Source organism: Hipposideros armiger, unplaced genomic scaffold (assembly GCF_001890085.2).
Source record: "Hipposideros armiger isolate ML-2016 unplaced genomic scaffold, ASM189008v1 scaffold_410, whole genome shotgun sequence".
NCBI lineage: Eukaryota > Metazoa > Chordata > Mammalia > Chiroptera > Hipposideridae > Hipposideros > Hipposideros armiger.
The window spans coordinates 329,987-349,111 of NW_017731760.1; the positions used below are offsets into that span (position 1 = coordinate 329,987).

A 19,125-nucleotide genomic window follows, 5' to 3' on the forward strand; every position below is an offset into this window, starting at 1 on the left:
GATGTAAGTCTCAGCTCTGCCACTCACAAGATGGGTGGCTTTGGGTAGGTTGCTGGGTCTCTGTCTCCTCAAGTGTAAAACAGGATAACAGCACCTGTCTTGCAAGATTGTTTGCTGCAAAACTCCTCAAAGTGCTGCTTTGAAAAAATCTAAACATTTTGTGCTTTGGCCATCTTCTAGTCTCCTGGAGCCTCAAGTCTTCCAAAGCTAATGAGTCATTGTCAGCTCAGGTTAACTGTGTTAAATGTTCATTTATTTAATGGTCACAGGGTCAAAGGAATAATTAGCATTGTTGAGCCCTGACCATGTTCAGGCACTGTGTTAGGCACTTTCATATGCTCATAACAGGCCTCCACAGCAGGGATTTTCATGGATTTTAGAGGTGAGGAAACCAAGGTACACAGAGGTGAGGTGATGGTCTCAAGGTTTGGTCCGGGGCAGAGCCCAGGGTGTCTGGCCCTGCCACACTTGCTGCTCCAACCTGCCTGTAATTTGCCCCAGCTCTCAGTCACCTCCCAGGAAACCATCTTTCCTTGTTCAGGGCACCTGCCCTTTCAAGAAAGACCAAGTCTTACATGCGTAGTTTTGGCCAAATTTTAGACAGCACAGCTCTACTACAGTAAAAACTTAATTATTTGTATCTCTTTTATTGTTTCACATTTTAAAATAAAATGCATTCATCATGTAAGAGCTTTTTCTTCCTGTTTGCAAATAATATTATTTAGCCTTCTTTGTACAAAAGGGAATTTGCTTAGGAGTCAAAAAAGAAAGAAAGAGGGAAAAGAGAGAAAAAAGAAAGGAAGAAATTACAGTGAATAGAAGACCTAGGGGACATAATTACACAAATACTGCAGGTTCGGTATTCGCTGGAAAATTGCAGCCATTACATTGTGGGAGTAAAGCTATTTTCTTTTATTTTAAAGTGGATCCTTCACCTTCCAAAGGGCTAATTATGGAGCTGCCTACATGCTGCGCTCATAGGCTCCAATTTCACCTTTTCATTAACCACAATGGCAAATAACAAAAGGGCGCCCCCACTCTGCAAGTATCTTCGCAGTGGTTCCCGTAATGGGCAGAAGGGGCATGGCAATCACTCATCTTTGTGACTTAGGCCATGTTTTCCATAATTGAGCTCACCAAGGACCTTGTCAGAGGCCCCTCCTCGGGCTAGCCAAGAAGAATTCATAAAACAAATGAGTGGGCGGCAGAAGCAGGAAGGAGGTCTGGGGAAGGGGAGCAGAGGAAGGGCAGCATCATGGCTGTTAAAAAGCAAACGCCCTAAAATGACATTTATGGGGAGTTTTTAATAATATGGCAGAATGTTTGAAATACAACGCTTGGGAGGAAAAACAGCATATATAACATGCGGACAGTATGAGTTCAACTGTGTTAAACACACACACACACACGCACGCACATGCACGCACACACGGTGCCAAAAAAATGTATACACATTTTAAGAAAAGAAAACTGTATTAAAATTGTGATAATATATACCGATAACAAAAGATGAATACAAGTCACGTTTGACTTCTGCAATTACAAGAGGTGCTCCAAGTGGTTACCATCAGCATCCAGACACTTCTGATTATAGCAAACTACTGTTTGAGCAACATTGACCAAAGTGTCTACTTGTAGTCATGTTTTTGGCACCCCCCCCCCGTCTATATCAATATATAGCTATCATTATGATATTTGATTATATTTGATACTTAATACATATCAATTCACAGATTTTAATACCCAAATATAACTGAAACCTGAATCTCACAGAAATGCATGAATCCAACACCTCTTCCTTGAGATTTCAAGGATCCCCCGAGGAAGGGGTTTCATTTTTCTAGGGGTTGCTCTTGTGTCTTATTCCAAATCCTCTTTTGTCTCAGTTACCAATCCCCTGGAGAGATCTCAGCACAATTCCACTGTGCCCTGTTCTTCTCCCTAAGCCACTTTATCCTTCTCAGGACAAGGACCCCAAGGTACCAGCAACATCAGGCAGTTTTGTGAAACAGACTTTTATCCTGAAGGTTTGGGGACAGTTGGGGTGGGGGTGGGGGTGGTAAGCTGCAGCAAAGGGCAGGAAAGTGCTGAGAGCTAGAAATCAGGCTTCAGTCTCTGAGGGTCACTGGGCACCTGTGTCCCAAGCAAAATCGGCCTGGCTTCTGTCTCATCACTGAAAAGGGAGGCTGACACTGGTGTCACTGGGTTTCACAGTCTGTGTGTGTGTGTGTGTGTGTGTGTGTGTGTGTGTGTGTGTGTATGTGTGTGTTCCTGTTCCTCTCGGGCTCCCATTTGCGTGTCCCTCTCTGTGTCTTTCTTTCTTTCTTTCTTAATTAATTAATTAATTAATTAAAGTTTATTGAGGTGACAATGGTTAGTAAAGTTACATAGGTTTCAGGTGTACAATTCTGTAACACATCATCTATATGTTACGTTGTGTGTTCACCACCCAGAGTCAGCTCTCCTTCCATCACCGTGTATTTGGTCCCTTTCACCCTTGTGTCTGTCCATGTCCCCTGCTCTTCATTCCATCCCTCCTTGTCTGTATCTCCCTCTGGGCATCCCTCACTTTCTCCCTATGTGTACCTGTCTCAGATAACATCTTAGGCTCCCCACTGTGTCCTTTCTTTTCCAACTTCCAGAGCTGCAACAATGGAATCTCCCTCTCTGCTTTCAGCAAAGGACTAAAAACATTCTGTTTGATTAGCATGGAGAGAATTCAGGAAACTCTTTCAATGTTTCCCATCCAGACTAGCCCAGGAGAGCAAGGGAGGGGCACTAATAATCCCCTTAAGGTGTCTCCTCAGCAAATGTCTTCCTTGTCCTTCCACCCAAAAGCAAAATCAGCTGTCGCTTTAAAAATAGCATGCTTTCATCTTTTGACTGAAATGTGCCAAGATTTTAACACTGGCTGTCTTTGGGTGTCAAGAAATGCTTTAGTGTTATTAATTTTTTCCTATTTTTCTGAATTTTCCAAATTGTCCAAGGCAAGCATGAACTACTTTATCACTGTAAAATCTCCAACGTATTATGCACCAGCAGGATCTCTGATTCAATCTTCACAGCACCCTTAATACCTATTAAGGTAGGTATTAACATGCCCATTTAGAGGTTCTGAAAGGTTAGGCAATATGCTCAAGGTCACACAAGCAGAGGTAGAAATCAAACGAGACCTCAGTCACTAAATCATGCTGCCTGTACAGGCTCAGTCTCCACTTCACCTGTAGATACAGAGCTTTCATACACCTGAGAGCTTAACAGATCATCCAAACAGCCTCAATGGACTCCTCACTGTAAATGCAAGGGATTCTGTGCACTATGATTCACAATATTAGCCTTCCCCAGGGGAGAATTTTACTTTCCTACCCTATTGACATTAGGCCTCTGACCTGTGGGAGGGCTATATATCCTGAGCCTGTTGAACTTGGAAGTGACATATGATTTGCTTGGGGTTTAATAAACCATGGATGAGAAGACATGTCACTTCTATAGCTAACCAGTTCTCCATGTCTCTCTCCTCTGCCACAAGGCAATGTTCCCAAGAAGGTCAATGTGAAAACATGGAGTGGAGAAGAGCTGTAGTTGACCCATGATAAACATGTAGCCTGAGCAAGAACTAGGTATTTATGTAAGCCAAAGATGTGGGGGTGGTTTGTTACCACAGCATAACTTAGCCTAAACTGACTGACTCAATATATGCAAGACTGCAAATGCATAAGCAGTTACTGATATGTTTCATACTGCCCACTCTTGGAAGGAAAAATAGGGGGAGTCTTGACTAATGCATTAGTGTGAAGTTCCCCTTGTCCTTTCTGAAACTGATCTTGGGAAAATTATACCCTCCTCTAGGGTATATTTCTGCAGCACTGTCTCCTGATAGGGAAGACTGCCAGAATCAGTCCCAATTAAAGGCTCTGGAACTGCCCAGGGAGAGGCAGGCCAATTAGTGCATGGCTGTCAGTCATTAGAGAACCGCATAGAAGGGAGCAGTCAGCCTGTTCTCCTCCCCTCAAGGGCCAACTAAGCTCAAACCAACTGCAGCCACAACCGGAGGCTCGAGGCTCAGGTGCCGTTTGAGCGAAGCATGAAGCAATAAAGCCCCACGGAAGGAAGGCTGGGGCTGTGCGATCAATTACCGCCTTTGGTCTGAGATCCACAGAGGCACACAGCCTTCACGGAAAATCTGCCCTCTGTGTGCCTTTAGCAAAGCTGCCTTCGAGGGAAGAATGGCAACTAAACCAAAAAGCTGGAAGTTCAGAGCCAACAGATTAGCTGTCATCACTGGGAAATAGGCAGGAGAAAAAGCAGACACAGTTTCTGCCACTGGATGAAGCTGTCAAGTGATTTTTCAAAGAATCCCCGGAGGGTGGACAACGTCATCTCTTCCCTAAGTGACTCAATGGGTAGTCCTGTTGCTGAAGTATCTTTATTTCAGTTTGTTCTTTTCTTGGGCCATTTCATCATTCTTGCATTCTTTCAACTGGGCCATCATTCTTTCCTTCACTCCTTCCATAATTCAGTCATTCCTTTGCTCATTCAGCCAGTGAGACCTCTGAGCACTGTTCCAGATACTGGCAGCCTGAGCAGCATACAGAGGAGGTATGCTGGGCAAGACAGTACACACACACCAAAAGGTAAGAAGAGGAGGAGGAGGTGAAGTCACAGAGCCAAGGAGGGAGAAGTTTCTACAAAGGCAGTGGCCAGTATTACCAAAGGCAGCACATAGGGTCAGTCAAATGAGGACAAAGGCTCCCCCGTAGGAATTAGCAATCAGCAGAGGAGGGTCCACATGGAGGAAGGGCAGAAGCTACAATAGATGCTCTGGGTTGACGGTTGAATAAGAAGAAAGGTGTGGACAGACCACTCCTTGGACAAGTTTGGGTAAGAAGAGAAGGTGAGAGATTGGTTGTTAGAGAGGCCAAGGGAAAAAGGAAGGATTCTTTTTATGACAGGATAGACATGAGCCACTTTATAAGCTGGGAGGAAGAAGCAGAGAAGAGGTGAAGGTGGAGATGGAGAAGAGAATGGTCATGACAGGAAGAGCCCAGGGGCAGGAGGATGGAGCAAGGGCTGGGCAGAAAGGCTGGCCTTTGAACTCTGTCTTTGCTCTCATCACCTGTTCCTTACTGCTAAGAATGCATTATGTATCACAGGTTCTTGCCCTCTACTTACTTAAGAGTATTATTTTGGCCTCAATTCAGCCATAAGGTCCTTGAAGGTAGGAATCATGTCTTTGTAAGTGGAACAAGAATGGTGTTGCATAGGGAATCAAGAGACCGGAATTCTAGGACCAATTTGTGTTACCAGATTATGTTAGGCTGCATGTTACTCATACCCAACTATAGTGGCCTGGCCAAATGGGTTTTGAATTTTCTTACAAAATAAGAAGTCTGCAGGTAGGAAGTTCAGAGCTGATCCAACAGCTCCGTGGTATATGTACAAATAGCATATCAGACTCCTTCTCATTATCCACTTATCCATTTGTAGCAAGTGATTTGGAGTTCACACTTGACACCTCATAGACTCAAGATGGCTGTTTGGCCTGCAGGTTCATATCCACATTCCAGGACATAAGAAGGAAAGAGTGGGACTGGGAGCTCCTGTGCTTGAAAAGTAAAACCTTCTTAGTAATCCCAAGTAAACCCCTGTTTGCTTCTTAGGGCCACTTCCAGCTGCACAGGAGTCTGTCACTCTAAATTAAACTGGGGCTTCCTTGCATCTCTGCCTTCCTCCTAACACCATCTTTTGAGGGTTGCTTTTGGGGATTTGCTTCTCTCCACTATGAGAGTCTTGGTAGGAGAGTAAATTCAGGGGCCATCCTCTCAACATCCAATGTTGAAAGGGTTTGCAAACTCCTTTCCCAGGACAGCCAGAGGAGGGTGTCTTAATTTTGGCCAATCAGAGGATCTCCCCCAGGACTTTGACTCATGAATGAGTTAAATAATACAGAATAAGTGGCTGGGATTTAATAATCTATCCCTGAAGTAGACATTTCTGCTCAGAGATCATTTCCAGGGTGTTCACTTTCTAGCTTTTCAGAACTGCTTTCTTCCTGTCCCTTCCTAAACCTGGATCTCCAACCTTCCTGTAAGTTCTGAAGACCCAGTCTTACCAATAAACTCACTTCTGCTCAGTTAGCAGAGACTGTTTCAATTGCTTGTAACAACAACAACAAAATCCTGACTGATATTCCAGCCCCATCTCTGACCAGCTGCATATGGTCTTCAGAAAACCATCTAACCTCTTTGGGTCCCCTCTACTCGTTGAAAAATGATAGCTTATGCCTCAAGTGGTTTTCATCGTGAACAATGTATTATGACTTTGACCTCCTTCAGAAGGCCTTCTTTGTACCAAGTGGGCCCAGGTGAATGTCAAAGCCTGGATTACAGTTTTAGCGACAGGGGTAGAATATAAAAGCTCCATTAGGAAAGATAATTCACAGCACTGGAGTGCTGCTCCTGGAACATTCCTTAGACAATTAAGCCCATGCAGATGCTAACCAAAACCCACTCTACTGCTGATGGCACCAGAGTGCAATGTTTTCATTAGCAAATAGGCACTATGTAGTGTCTTCTTGCCATAATATTAAGGGTCCACTTATCAAGTCTATCATTTCAACTGTTCTTGTTTTAGGGACTCTTTGTTTTCCACTTTAAAGTCTCTTCTGCAGCAGACATGCACCTGCCTTACAAAACTTCAGAATAACAAGCAGAGGCCTCTGTAAATTCAGAGTCCGTCCCTTCAAGAAAAAAATGGCTGTTAGAACAGTAAAGTAGCCCCAGTTTGGCCTTATGTTCTAGCAAAAGCTCATTGCTTAGCTGCACTTAATAATCCATGAAACATTTCCATTAACATTAGTGTGCGAATTGTGCAGCTGAAGGATGGGTAAAAAAAATGTGGGAAGCAGGAATAAAAAATATGCAGAAAATGAAAATAAGGGCGATCTTAAATATTTAATCAAGGCCTCTATTTTCAGGTAAGCAGCTACCATCTTGGGCCCTCAAATGCCAACAGAAGCCACAGAACACCATTCTGAATTATTAAAATTACTAGGGGAACCTTTTTTCTTCTTACTACTTTTAAATGAGTATGTAGCCTTTCAAGCTAACCTTTGCTTAAATATTTAATACAGACATTGGGTCAAATATAAAAGAGTAGACGTTCTTAGTCTAATACTCACCTGTAATTATGAACCAGATTATCTAATGCATCTCAACCACTTTGTTTTATTTTATTTTTTCTCTCTGTTCTCCAACAGTTCTTCCCAATTTGAGAGGAATCCAATCTTGATTAGTTGAAAGTCTTCATTCTGGAATATTTTTGAATGCACATTTACAGATTTTGTTTATATTTTTTATTGGCTCAATTCATTCATTCAACAAATATTTATTGAATACCTACTAAGTGCCAGGCACTGTTCTAAGTGTGGGAATATATCAAGGAACAGAATACATAAAGACTCAGCCCTTTTTGGACCTTAACACTTAATGAGGAAGACAAATAATGAATAAAAATATATGTTGATGATAGCTAGTGAGTGCTATAAACAGAGCAGTGCATCCTTTAGTGGACTCCCAAATAAACTACTTGCATTTGAATCCTTGTCTCAGGATCTGCTTCTGAGGGGCCCAAACTGAGGCATCCTCTATGTAAAATCCTCCTCCTTCTTGAGGTGGTACTACCTGGCTGCTTCCTGAAGACACAATGGCAGATAGAATTCAGGAGAAATGAAACTTACCAATAAAAGAAAGATCCAAAAACATCATTCCCATTATACCCATGATCCAGTAGCCCTTTGTGCCTTTAAGAAAAGGGCATCACTCTCATCTAGACATTCCCTCTTCTAAAATATTAGGAGCTAGTTGTCCCTCCAGAATAGATTTCTCAATCACTACCCCTTACTACTCCCCCACTGAGATTAGCTGAAGGGTGACTACTATGTGAAGCTCTTACCTCCCACCACTAGGAGACACTACTTCATGCCCAGGAAGCCAGGCTTCCTCCTAGACCAAGCCCTACTTAGTCTTCACTTCTCCAGGAAAAGGAGCATCCCTTGCATGAGGAAGTCATTGCCCAGTCTCCATCTCACCCTCTGTTGTCCAGCCTCTCCTTCCTTGGGTCACGCTCCAAACTCAGAATGAGTTAGCCCCTGATTTTAATACAACCTGTGGTACCAACATGCTACACACAGATTCTTAGATGTCCCTAACTTATCTCATGAAGCTCTCAGTCTGCTGGGAGACAAACTGAGTTACCAATAAGAGAACATCCGAAGATAATTACCGTATTCTTGAATTTTTTTTTTCTAATCTCAGAGTGGGGGTGGCCAAAGTATGATACACAATCAAGAAATAATACAAAGAAAAGAGCAATAAATTTGACCAATATTTAAAATTTCTGAGTTGTTAAAAAATGAAAAGAAAAATCATCTTTGTACACATAGATATTAAGCCATTTAATCCTCCCCAAGAGGTAGAGGCTGTTACCTCCAATTTCAGAAAAGGACAATGAGGCTTGGAGAGGGAAAGTGACTTTGCCCAAAGTGGAGGCACATGTCACACCCTAAGCTGGAGTTACTCTCAAGTCCCTGATCCTCAAGAACTGAACAAGGAAAGGAGAAGAAGAATGAACAGAAGAAAAGGAAGGCAGAGCAGAATATGGACCTCAAGAAGGAATATATCTGCCAGGAAAGACTCCTCATGGTTAACTGGGCCCAAATTCATAACCAGAGTCCAGCAGCCATTGCTGACAGAGGCCTTTCACATACTCTGCATTTCAGGGAAATCCTACAGACACAGCCTTCAGCCTCCTGCACTGTGTTCCTGACATCTGAGCCAACCCTAATAAAGGAGTTCCTGCCCCATCCAGTCAGAGTTGCCCATAACAACCAATCAGAATGCACAAAACTAACCAATCAGGACAGTGCCTTTTGGATTAATCAGACTGGAAATTTGGACTCCACATTTGCATACAAATTGACCAATTGGGAACAAGGGCAGAAACTTTCTCTAGAAAAAGTGGCCTCCCCTTTGTCTAGACAGAATGCACTTTCGGCTTCTACCCAAGTTTGCATTTCCTGGGGTGGTAAACTGTTCACCTGAATGAAGCTTCTCCTTTTTTCGTACCCTAGATTGGGGATTCCAGTTGACATTAGATTAGCGACAGAGAATTTTTGTTGACAAAATGAAGGGGGAGGACTGAACTCTCTAAAGAGAGAAGGGGTTTCAGATAGGGCATGAACACTGTTTCTTCAGTCTGAGTTGGAAAGAGTAGACCCACCCCTTCACCTGAGCACTTATTGGATGCTAGTTGTGTGCCCACTGTGCTGATACAAGAGTGACAAGTAGGGATCCTCCTAAAATTGGTGACAGTGTGCCTGTCCAGCCAAACTGATGGGAGCATTGTGAGGGTCTGCTGACTCGGCAGGGGCCCAAAGCCAGCTTTATAAAAAATACTCTCCATACTAAGAATTTGTTACTAGGAAAAGCTGGGAATTAAGTGTGCAGCAATCACAAATCCTTGACAACACCCTTGACGTCTCTCTTTTTTGCACACTCGAATTCACTCCATTAGGAAATCTGAATGGCAGATATTGATGAATCTTGACTTTCACCCCACTGCCCCTGGGGAGGTTGGGATTTATGGAGGGTTCTGGTTGGGCGGAGGAAGCCAGGCCACATTGGGGAAGCAAAATCAGGAAATAAATTACCTAAGATCTCAGGGGATAGGGACCTGAATCTCCAAGACCCCAGGATTTTGTTCTGATTGCTTTTCTCCTTCTAAATAAATGCTCATTTGCAAGCCTTAATTCTATAAAGCTTTCTAAAACAGCCTTTTTTTCCCCCCCTCTCCCCACCATTTTATAAGCTTCAGGTCCCAGCAAACCTTTATCCACTCTAGGTTTGAGGTCTCAGAGCTCACCAGGGCAAGACTTGAGAATAGAGGTATAAATTTGTCAGGAGAAGGGAGGCAGGGGCACAGTAAAACAGTAAATCCTCATCTAACATGGCAGAAAGTCAATAGATAAATCAAGAAATCGCTATGTAAGCTCATTTTTTAGCGACAAGAGGTGACCACCAGAAGAACTAAATGCAGGAACTGATATAAAGAGCTGTATGTGGAGAGCAAAGGAGAGGGGCCTGTGCTTTCATAAAGAACATCTAGAAAATTTTACTTTGTAAAAAGTGTCCATACTTACTTTGATATATATTTTAATTTGATCGTTAAAAATGAAGTAAGATTAAATAAAATAAGAAATAAAACGGAATACAAAACACAGGAAAATAAAAACCAAACACGCACGTTAACAAAAGGGCCAGTGAGTCATGGATGGGGGTGGGGTTGGTGGGCGGGGCGTAGAGCCCAGTCTCCTTAGGGCCCGCCCCCAGTGAGGAGGCATGGCGCAGAGCTAAATTTCCCTGTGACTCCGCCTACACCGGGGAGCCAGGAGAGCGCAGGGTCAAGTTTGCTTTAGACCCGCCCCCCAGCGCAGGGTTGAGGCGCGCTGGCCTTGGGGTTGTCCCACTGCAGAGGGCCTTGCGTCCCCAGACCAGGCGCTGTGCCCGCCGGGTTCTCGGGTGCTGGGCCGCTCGCAGGCCGAGAGCCTCGTTTCGGCGCGGCCGATGTCCCAGTCCCCGGAAGTCCCCCAAGGCTCGCCGAGCGCCTCTGAGGAGCCCCGTGTCGCGCAGGTAAGCGCAGCCGGGCCGACCCTGATGAGCCCGCCTTTGCCCTAGCGGGCGCCCGCCAAAACCTGGGCGCCGGCGTGACAGATGGCGGAGGGGTGCGGAGCCCAGCAGCGGGTCCCGGGTCGGATCGACCCCAGAACGCCTCCTCTACCGTTGCGCGCCGCCCATTCTTGCTTCAGTATTATCAGCCTAACCCCAGTACTCCTGTGGCTCCGACCCGAGCGCGGCAGATGTGAGTTCGGATTCCACCTTCAGCACTTGTGCACGTAACAGATACAAATAAGTATCCCACAAATTCTTACCGAGATCCACTGAGTGCCCTCCACTGGCCTAAGTCCCGGGGATACAGTGGTGGGCAAACGAACGTGGTGCATGCCTCCGTGGAGCACACAGCCTAGTGGAAAAGTCCCGCACACAAATGTAAACGTTAAAATTGTGGCTAAGAGCTGTGAGGATAGAAAGTTCAGGGTGCTGCGAGAGCATTTAACCTGTGGTCCCCATCTGTAAGAGAATGGAAGAATTCCAGTCCAGGGTGGAGAACCAACAGAGCAAACATTTTTGTTGGGAGAGAATGTGGTGTGTTTGAGGAAAGGAATGTCAGTGTGTCTGGCCTGCAGAGCGCTGGGGGGCGGGGGCGGGGCATCAAATTCCTTAACTTCCTCTCCTGTAAAATGGGACTGTGCCTACCCACCAACCATTGAGATGTTGAATGTAAATGACTTCACAGTGTTTCTCAGGTGTGTAGTAAGTGAAGTAAAGGTGAAGCTGGATGGAGCAGAATGCTGATCTGGACTAAACAACATGCCTGCCTCTGAGCAAACTCACTATCCTCTCCTTGAGTCCTGTTTCCTTGTCTGAGTAGTCTGTCAACAGCCTGTTCTCTAAAATGACACTGGTTTGGTCATTCATTCTGGAAACATTTAACTGGCTCCCACCTTACACTGCCTCTGAGGATTGAAAGGGAAATCAGACACGCGCCCTGCCCTCCTGGAACTCATCTGGGGCAGGCCAGGCGAAGTATTTTGAGTTCCAGCCTGGTGGGCTTGGTGCTCTGGGACCCTGGGGTGGGGAGAGGGGGGGAGGGTCTGACCCTCTGGCCTGGCCCAGGAAAGACCCCTGCTTCTGACTAGGTAGCCATTGCCCAGGAACGGCTCACCTGTTACTGCCAGCTCCATGAATCCCCGAGAACATAAGGCTCACCTGACTCCACTGAGCATCAATTACTGCCTTCCTTGTATTGGTGGCGTCACCCTCTCAAACTAGCCAGAAATCTCCCCAGAGACAGCAACCCTGCTGGTCCCTCACTGAGCCCCTCAGATATTGAAACTCCAGGGATTTAGGAGGTTTGGGGCTTCAGGAAACACCCATCAACTGCTTGGTGTATTTGATTGGCTTGAATGATCCAAATTCTTCCTTGGCTCTGTTTATACTGTTGGTGTAGACTCAGGATTTGCTCCATGAAAGGTGGCTTGGGGGGCCCAGAGAGTGGGGGAGGCACAGTTGAGAGAGGAGTCTGGCACCGTTTGTGGGTGGTGGTAAGAAAGCAGAGGACAGATGCTAACACAAGGATGCTGGAGGGTGGGGGAGAGAGGGCAGTCCCTGACTTGGAGAGAAGGAGAGCGCTAGGCTAGGCATTTGCAGACCTGGGTTCGTTCATCTTCATTGCTTCCCAGCTCTGTGACTGACCCTGGTCTGAGTGTGTAAGCTGAACAACAGAGCTTGGCACATCGTTTGCCCTGAAGAGATATTAACTCCTTCTTGCCCTAAATGAACTAAAGTAGGAATAATAATAGTGCCTACCTCAGGGGTTATTATGGGGATTTAAAGGAGTTAATGTACCTAAAATACACAGAGCAGTGTTTGACCTGTAGGAAGTTACTACTACTGCTGCTGCTATCGTTATTATTCCATATTCTGGCCCCAAATTGGTGAAACAAGGCAGGCAGAGGGCAAGAGGTGGGGGTGAGGGGTTGGATGGGAAGGACTGTGCAGGGTGATAAGCAGGGGAATTGAGTTATCTGTTGCAATGGTTTTACTGGAAAGCATCAGCCTGGCAGGAGAAAAGGGGTGTTCTGTATGATAAAGGGCCTCCCGGACAGCCACATTGTCAGAAAGCCTGAAGACTCAGGCAGAGAAAACACAGCAGAAGTCATGGGGGGATATCAAGCGTTGAAGAAGATCTCATATTGCCTTGTTCTCACTGTGTCTCTAACCCACAGCTGAGTGTGGGTGTCCTTTGAGGGGCTGCCCCTGCCCTCATATGGTAATTGCCTGAGACTGGTCTAGGAACTATGGAGTCCAGTTCTATGATATAAGTCCTGTACCCAGCAGAGTACTGAGTCCAGAATGAATGAATGAATGAATGAATGAATGAATGAATGAATGAATTGTAAGTCTGGAAGGCAAGAATCCCTGTGTTTAAGTGTGCTGTTAAAAGAAAGGAGTATGGAGACAGGGAAAGAGAACTGGTGTTTTTGAGCACTTGCTAAGGACCACGTATTTTCATTTATGTTGCAGCTTAGTGGTAAACGCCACAGCTTTGGATTCAGATAAAAGTGTCTGTGTGACCTCGCATGTGTCACAGAAACTCTCTAAAGCTCAGTTTTTGCGTCTGTGAAATAGACATCATTGTACCTAACTCATAGGGCTGTTAATGAGTATGAAATCATGCTCATATATAAGCATATGAATGCTGTCCTTAGCGCACAGCACATGGTATGGTACGTGCCCGGTCAGTAATAGCTGCTGTTCATATTTATGAATCCCCCCAATGATCTCACTGTGGTGAGGAACAGAAGGCCACAGATACGGATAGGTGGTGTTGATTCTGAACTCTGTCCCATTCGGAAGCAATGGCTGTCTGCAGACACTAACCAGACAGGTTGTGTGAAATGAAGTCAACTTTATGTGCGTTTCGTTTATTACTTAAAGCACTCGACTATGTGAAATCTTAAAAGGAAAGAAACCTGCAAAATTATAATTTATGTGCCTTTCAAGTTCAGGTATTTTATCAACTAGATAAATCTTCCATGCATCTATGTTAAACCACTTTAGACTGTCGAAGCTCTTAAATAAAGTGGCTTGTCCTGACCAGTGTCTGTTTTTGCTCATTTATCACAGTTCCCTGGCGAAGACAGACAAATCCCATTTTGCAAGGCAGGCCTCAGGATGGCAGCTCCTGCCCTGATGTTTTAGCCGTGCAGTTCTGTGTGGTGGTGCTTAACAAGCCACAGTGGATTCCTGATTCTTTCATCATTGTCGCTCACGTGCACACAAACCCTCAGCGCCAGTCTAGGAACTAGGAATAGAAAGTCATTCTGTTTCTAGTGTGAACCTGGGGATATAGGCTCCAGGGAAATCTTAGGTTCACAGTGATGGGTTTTGGGGTGAAAGTTCCTTGGATGGGGTAGGCGGTGTCTTCTGGAAGTGAGAGCTGTCTGCTCTTTCCACTCAAGAGTGTCATCTCTGAGCCTGGCCTCCTGCCCAGTGACATTCTCATCTGCATGTCCGTGCCTCCCTGCAGTCCTGCCTCTGGCCAGAGCTGCCTCTAAAGCTGGACTTCCTAGAACAGCTGCCTTCCCGTAGCCCCGGTGGGCACCTCGCCAGATATGCCCTTTCCCAGCTTTCCTGGAATTACCTCCTCTGCTGGGCTGTGAGCACTTCCACAGCGATTGGACCATGTGTCCCTGGTACCCAGAACTGTGCCTGGCTCATTGTCCTCCTTACTTCGCCCCTGTCTTCCGTCTACAAATTCTTCAGTGTCCCAGCAATTAGAATGCTGAGCCAAAATGACAGTTTTAACCCGCATGCGGCCCACAGGTATCATGAGACAGATTATTAACAAAGGCAGAATTAACCACACACACACACACACACACATAGTGTCAAATTATAAACTGGGTTAACTGCCATGAAGCAGAAGCCTGGCGAGCTGTGAGAATGTGTAAAGGCAGGACAGATGTAGAAATATAGTCAGTATCACTGTAAATAGAGTGCGTGTATCCAGAAATGTTCTGTTATTGTTTTTATTGAGGGTAACATTGGTTAATAGCATTATATAAGTTTCAGGTGTACGACATTATAATTCCATATCTGTCTACACTACAGCGTGCTGACCACCAACGTTAAGCGTTGGTTGGAGGCTTATACTCATTTATTTATATACCTTTGAAGACTGTTGGATAGTATTTTTCTATAAATTTTGGTAAACAATGTGTTATGCTACCAAGGTAATTTTACAAGAATGTGTATGTATTTCCAAAAGTAATTGTGCTTTGGCTTTGAAATGGGAGAATAATGCTACTACTCCAATTTACTTGCCCCATAAGAGTTTCTGGAGCCTCTCCTTGGGTGTTGTCTCATTGGGTACTCCAGTTCTCAGCAGCGTACAGCTGTGAGGGTAGATCTGGTGGGACGGGTGCTGGAGCCCTCTCTCTTCCGAGGGACAGGGTCTACCTGAGAGCCTGTTTGGTTTCTCCTTCTTTGATAGCCCTGGGCGCACCAGGATGAGGTTCCAGCATAGATTTTCATCACGTTGTAGCCAGTGACCTGGCATCTGAGAGGAAAGAAAGGCAAAGCTGACCGCTGTTGTCCGGTCCGCATGGAAAGCGATGCCACCCTAGCATTGTCCCTCATGAGGAGCCAGCCGTCCTCCAGAGGGACACCCCACCTGCCTTCAAGCCCATTCAGTTCCACTGAGAACAAGGAGAAAATACCACTCACAGACCCGTTTTAAATAAGATGTGATCCAAACAGCCCCAGGAAACATTCTCTTTCCATCACTGAACGTTGTTATAGAGTTATTTTATTTGTTTGGCCAGAGCTGTTGACAAAAGACATCTTCGATCCCCACCAGTCTCAAATGTAGACCTTATTAGGAGAGATGAGCTGCCATCTTCCCCGAAGCAAAGGAAGGAAACTGGCATCTCTGTGCAGAGGTTGACAAAGCCTTAAGCTTCTCCCTGGTGGGCTGGGTTTGACTGCTGCCTTCTCAGGGTACAGCATTAATAGGATTGTGATCATGTGGTCTGCTCCATGGAGAAAACAAGTGACTGTAGAAATCGCCCTTCCATTAGGCTGACACACAGTGACAGTATTTATGTCTCTTCAAAGTGCATGTTAAGTGGTGGGTATTTATAAAAAGCATTCTAAGGAGCAAATGTGTCCATCAGTCAGCCTGGAACTTTTCAGAGCTCCTAGGATGGTGTTAAATTAGAGCCAATCTTCCTTCCTGCCTTTCCCCTCCCATCAGTCCCCCTCCCCACCCTTCCTTTTGTCACGCCAGGATACAGCCCAGGTAGGAGTGTTGGAGCTGACTTGCAGAAACAGAGTTAACATATTAAAGGCGGATGTGTGGGAGGTTAGTGCCTTGATTCTGGTCCTTCCGGCCTAGTCAGTATTCAAAAGAGAGGAGAACTTGGAGCAAGGCTGACCTACACATTCATCCTGATTGCTGTCAGCCAGTCTGCTCCCTGCAAAGGGTCTGCCATTAGGGGGAAAAGAATGATGAAAGCAGGTTATGCAAACGAACCCAAATTTGATCCCCAAAAGTTACATATTGGAGAGAATGAATGTGTCACTAAGGGAATCTCACCCCGCCAGGGAAAGAGCAGGCTCTAAAAGGCGAGATGTTTCTCTGTGAACAGGTGATCATTAGGACAAAATGCCTGTTACATGATTTGGTGTGGAGGATTACTGACTTTCAAATGTTCATTTTAAAGATCAGAAATAGTCATTTATGGCACAAACTCTGTACTTCGTATCAAAGACTGCTTTGCTTTTTAATTCTTCCATCTGGCCTTCGTTTAGGTAACTCTTATGATGATTTTGGTCATTCTTGCCTTAATGTGTTTCTGTGAGAAAAGGGTGCCAGTGTCTGTTACCCACTGTATATTTTATAAATAATCAAAGGTCCACAGATGATAAAAGGGGGAGAGCTGCCTGTTTCAGGTGTCACTGAAATGCCACTACCCTGTGGCTTCTTCAGGGATTCTGTCTTAAGAAAATAATTTGAAAAATGAAAAGAACTACTGTATAAAGATGCATTGTTATTGATAATGGTGAAAATTTAGCAGGGACCTGAATATACAGTATAGGAAGATAGTCAAAGTACAGAACACCAGGTTGATGGACTATTGTGCAGTATTTAAACATATGAAGACTTGTAATGTGGGAAGATGTTTCATGCTCAGTGAACAGAATGCCGTTATCTTAAGATGTATTCAGGGAAAGGTCTGCAGGGAAGCCCCAAAGGTGACAAGAATTGCATTTGAACAGGGGGAACTATGACTAACTTTTTTACATATTTCAAACTTTCTATATTGTTTTATTACTCCTATAACTTTCTTTAAATCCTCAAATGAGCTAAGTTAAATAGTCATCATTATGCTGTTTGCAGTTTTACAAGCACAACATTTGTGGCCTTAACCTGATTAGATCTTTCAGTCAACAAATTTCTAAGGCCAGGCTTGGCTGCCTGCCTCCCTGTCACACTGGTGGAGGGACATACTCTGGGTGCCCTGGCTGAATGGCCTGCAGATGTGCTCACTGTGGCCCTGTAGACTCAGATTTCTCAGGGTTTTTAAGGTGAAGAAAACAACTGCCCTGTAGCCTCACATCCCTCTGCCAGCCTGTCTCCTTGTTCCCCCCTTCTTCCTGAGGGGTAAGGGAGGTGGTGGAGTTTGCAACCTTTGGGGGCCTCATTGGTGAAATTTCAGCAACCTCTGCCCCCACAACACACACACACACACAGACTCCCTGAGTCAGCAATTGCCTGGGGCAGCCCCAATGGCTCTGGCTTCTTGTCCCCCTCAGGCCAGGGTACTCCAGTACCTCAGGGACTGCATTGTATGTTCTTAATGCCAATTCTCCCTGTGTCAGCCCTGTACCCATGTAGCCTCTGCTGCCCAGTGGTGGCAATGGCCCAGTGCATGGCCAAGGGCATATTCTAAAACAGTAGTTCTCAAATCCACTCAGTTAACCAAACATTGGGAAATCATGACATGTGCCTTTATTTGAGACAAGGATTTGAGTCTGCATGGTTTATTTGGGAAGAGATCTCAGGAAGCGCTAGCAAGTAGGGAAATGAGCGAGGAGTGCACCATCGATCGAGAAGGTCACCAGTGTGGACCCCTGGAGTTTAAACCTGCTAGGAGTCCCCAGCAGCATAGAACGAACGCCCATCCCGGAGGTAGCCCCTTGTGGGGCCGGGGATGTGCACCATTACTGCCCCTGACTGGTTGAGCATTGCTCCTTCGGGGAGTGAATTGTCTGAGACTTCCAGCCGCTTTGTGTCACCAGGTGAAGCCCCAGGGCAAGGGATGCAGGTGCTGGCATGTAGAAGCTGGCTTCTCTAAACTGGTGAGGTCTGAGAGCTCAGGGCGTAGCACCAGCTGTGTCTGCCATGACATTGTCCCCTGAACACCGTGATGACCGCTATCAGTGTATGAAACGGAAGGTAAGCAAATCCCTACTTCTGGGCTGAATCAGAGATCTGCTTCTACGGAATTGAAGACCGCGTGAAGTAGTGACCAATCCCAAAAGATTATGGAAAATCATGGGACTAAAGCTTTAAATGAGAAAAGTATTACCGTACTTTTTTTCCCTGTGAATTGGGATGGTCTACCAATATTTGATTGATGTGACAGAGTGCTAGTATTCTGCAGCTGTGCCGTTTGAGACCCAACACTTTAAAAGAGGGCCTCAGTGTATAATAAGGTTTATCTTTATTGTTGCAATATTTCCCCCTTTGTTGTAGCTTGATTTTTTTTTCCTGTTATTTCTCAAGTACATTAAGATGATCTTAAAAGAAAAATTCATTAGGCGAAAGCATTTAACCTCATTTGTATCAAGCCATAATTATATCTCCAGTGCCATGTTTTCATATTAATACTGGATTTACCATACTGACGCTGACACCAGAGGATGGGAGAGAATTTCTGTAGTTATGGCTCCAGGCACTGTGATAAATGTTTTGTAGTCATTGCCTTTATATAGAAACACTCCATCTCCAATTAAAGATTTAGTAAGCTCTTCATCAAAATATCTATTCACAATTGAGGCATAGAAGATAGTTGTGCTGACATTTCAACTTAATTCACTCTATAGTTTTGTGGGGCCCAACCCATTTTATATGCTTGTTTTTTCCTATGCATGGAGGAGGGATCATGGCAGAAGTTTGGGGGCATAATGCAGAGTCTGGAAACATTCTCTCTATATTTATTAAGTCTATTAGAGTATTTGTCACTGCAAGTGAAGGCCTTACTCCAAGAGATGAATTGAAATTATTCATGTCGCAATCTCAATAGGATTTAGTGGCTCAAGTTCATATGCTTTGAGTTATGGGCACTTGGGAATTTGTATAGAAAAGATTCATGATCCCAGTGTTTTAGAGAAACAAGGCCATTTCCCTTTAAGCTGTGGTTCAGCATGCATTCAATAA

General features: G+C 45.0%; 1 protein-coding gene across 5 annotated transcripts in view; it reads left to right on the forward strand.

Moving 5' to 3' along the window:
* Positions 1–10,893: 10,893 nt before the first annotated feature.
* NMNAT3 (nicotinamide nucleotide adenylyltransferase 3) overlaps positions 10,894–19,125 on the forward strand; it is a 110,326-nt gene continuing 102,094 nt past the window's right edge. For 3 of the 5 annotated variants that reach the window (XR_002126378.1, XR_002126380.1, XR_002126379.1), the window contains exon 1: positions 10,894–10,917. Coding sequence is in view for 1 of the 5 variants with exons in the window: in XM_019663921.1 (XP_019519466.1) it covers positions 10,916–10,917 (2 nt within the window). In the remaining 4 variants the exon portion in view is untranslated. The remainder of the gene's footprint in view (positions 10,918–19,125) is intronic. The other 2 variants (XR_002126381.1, XM_019663921.1) reach the window with 1 other exon arrangement.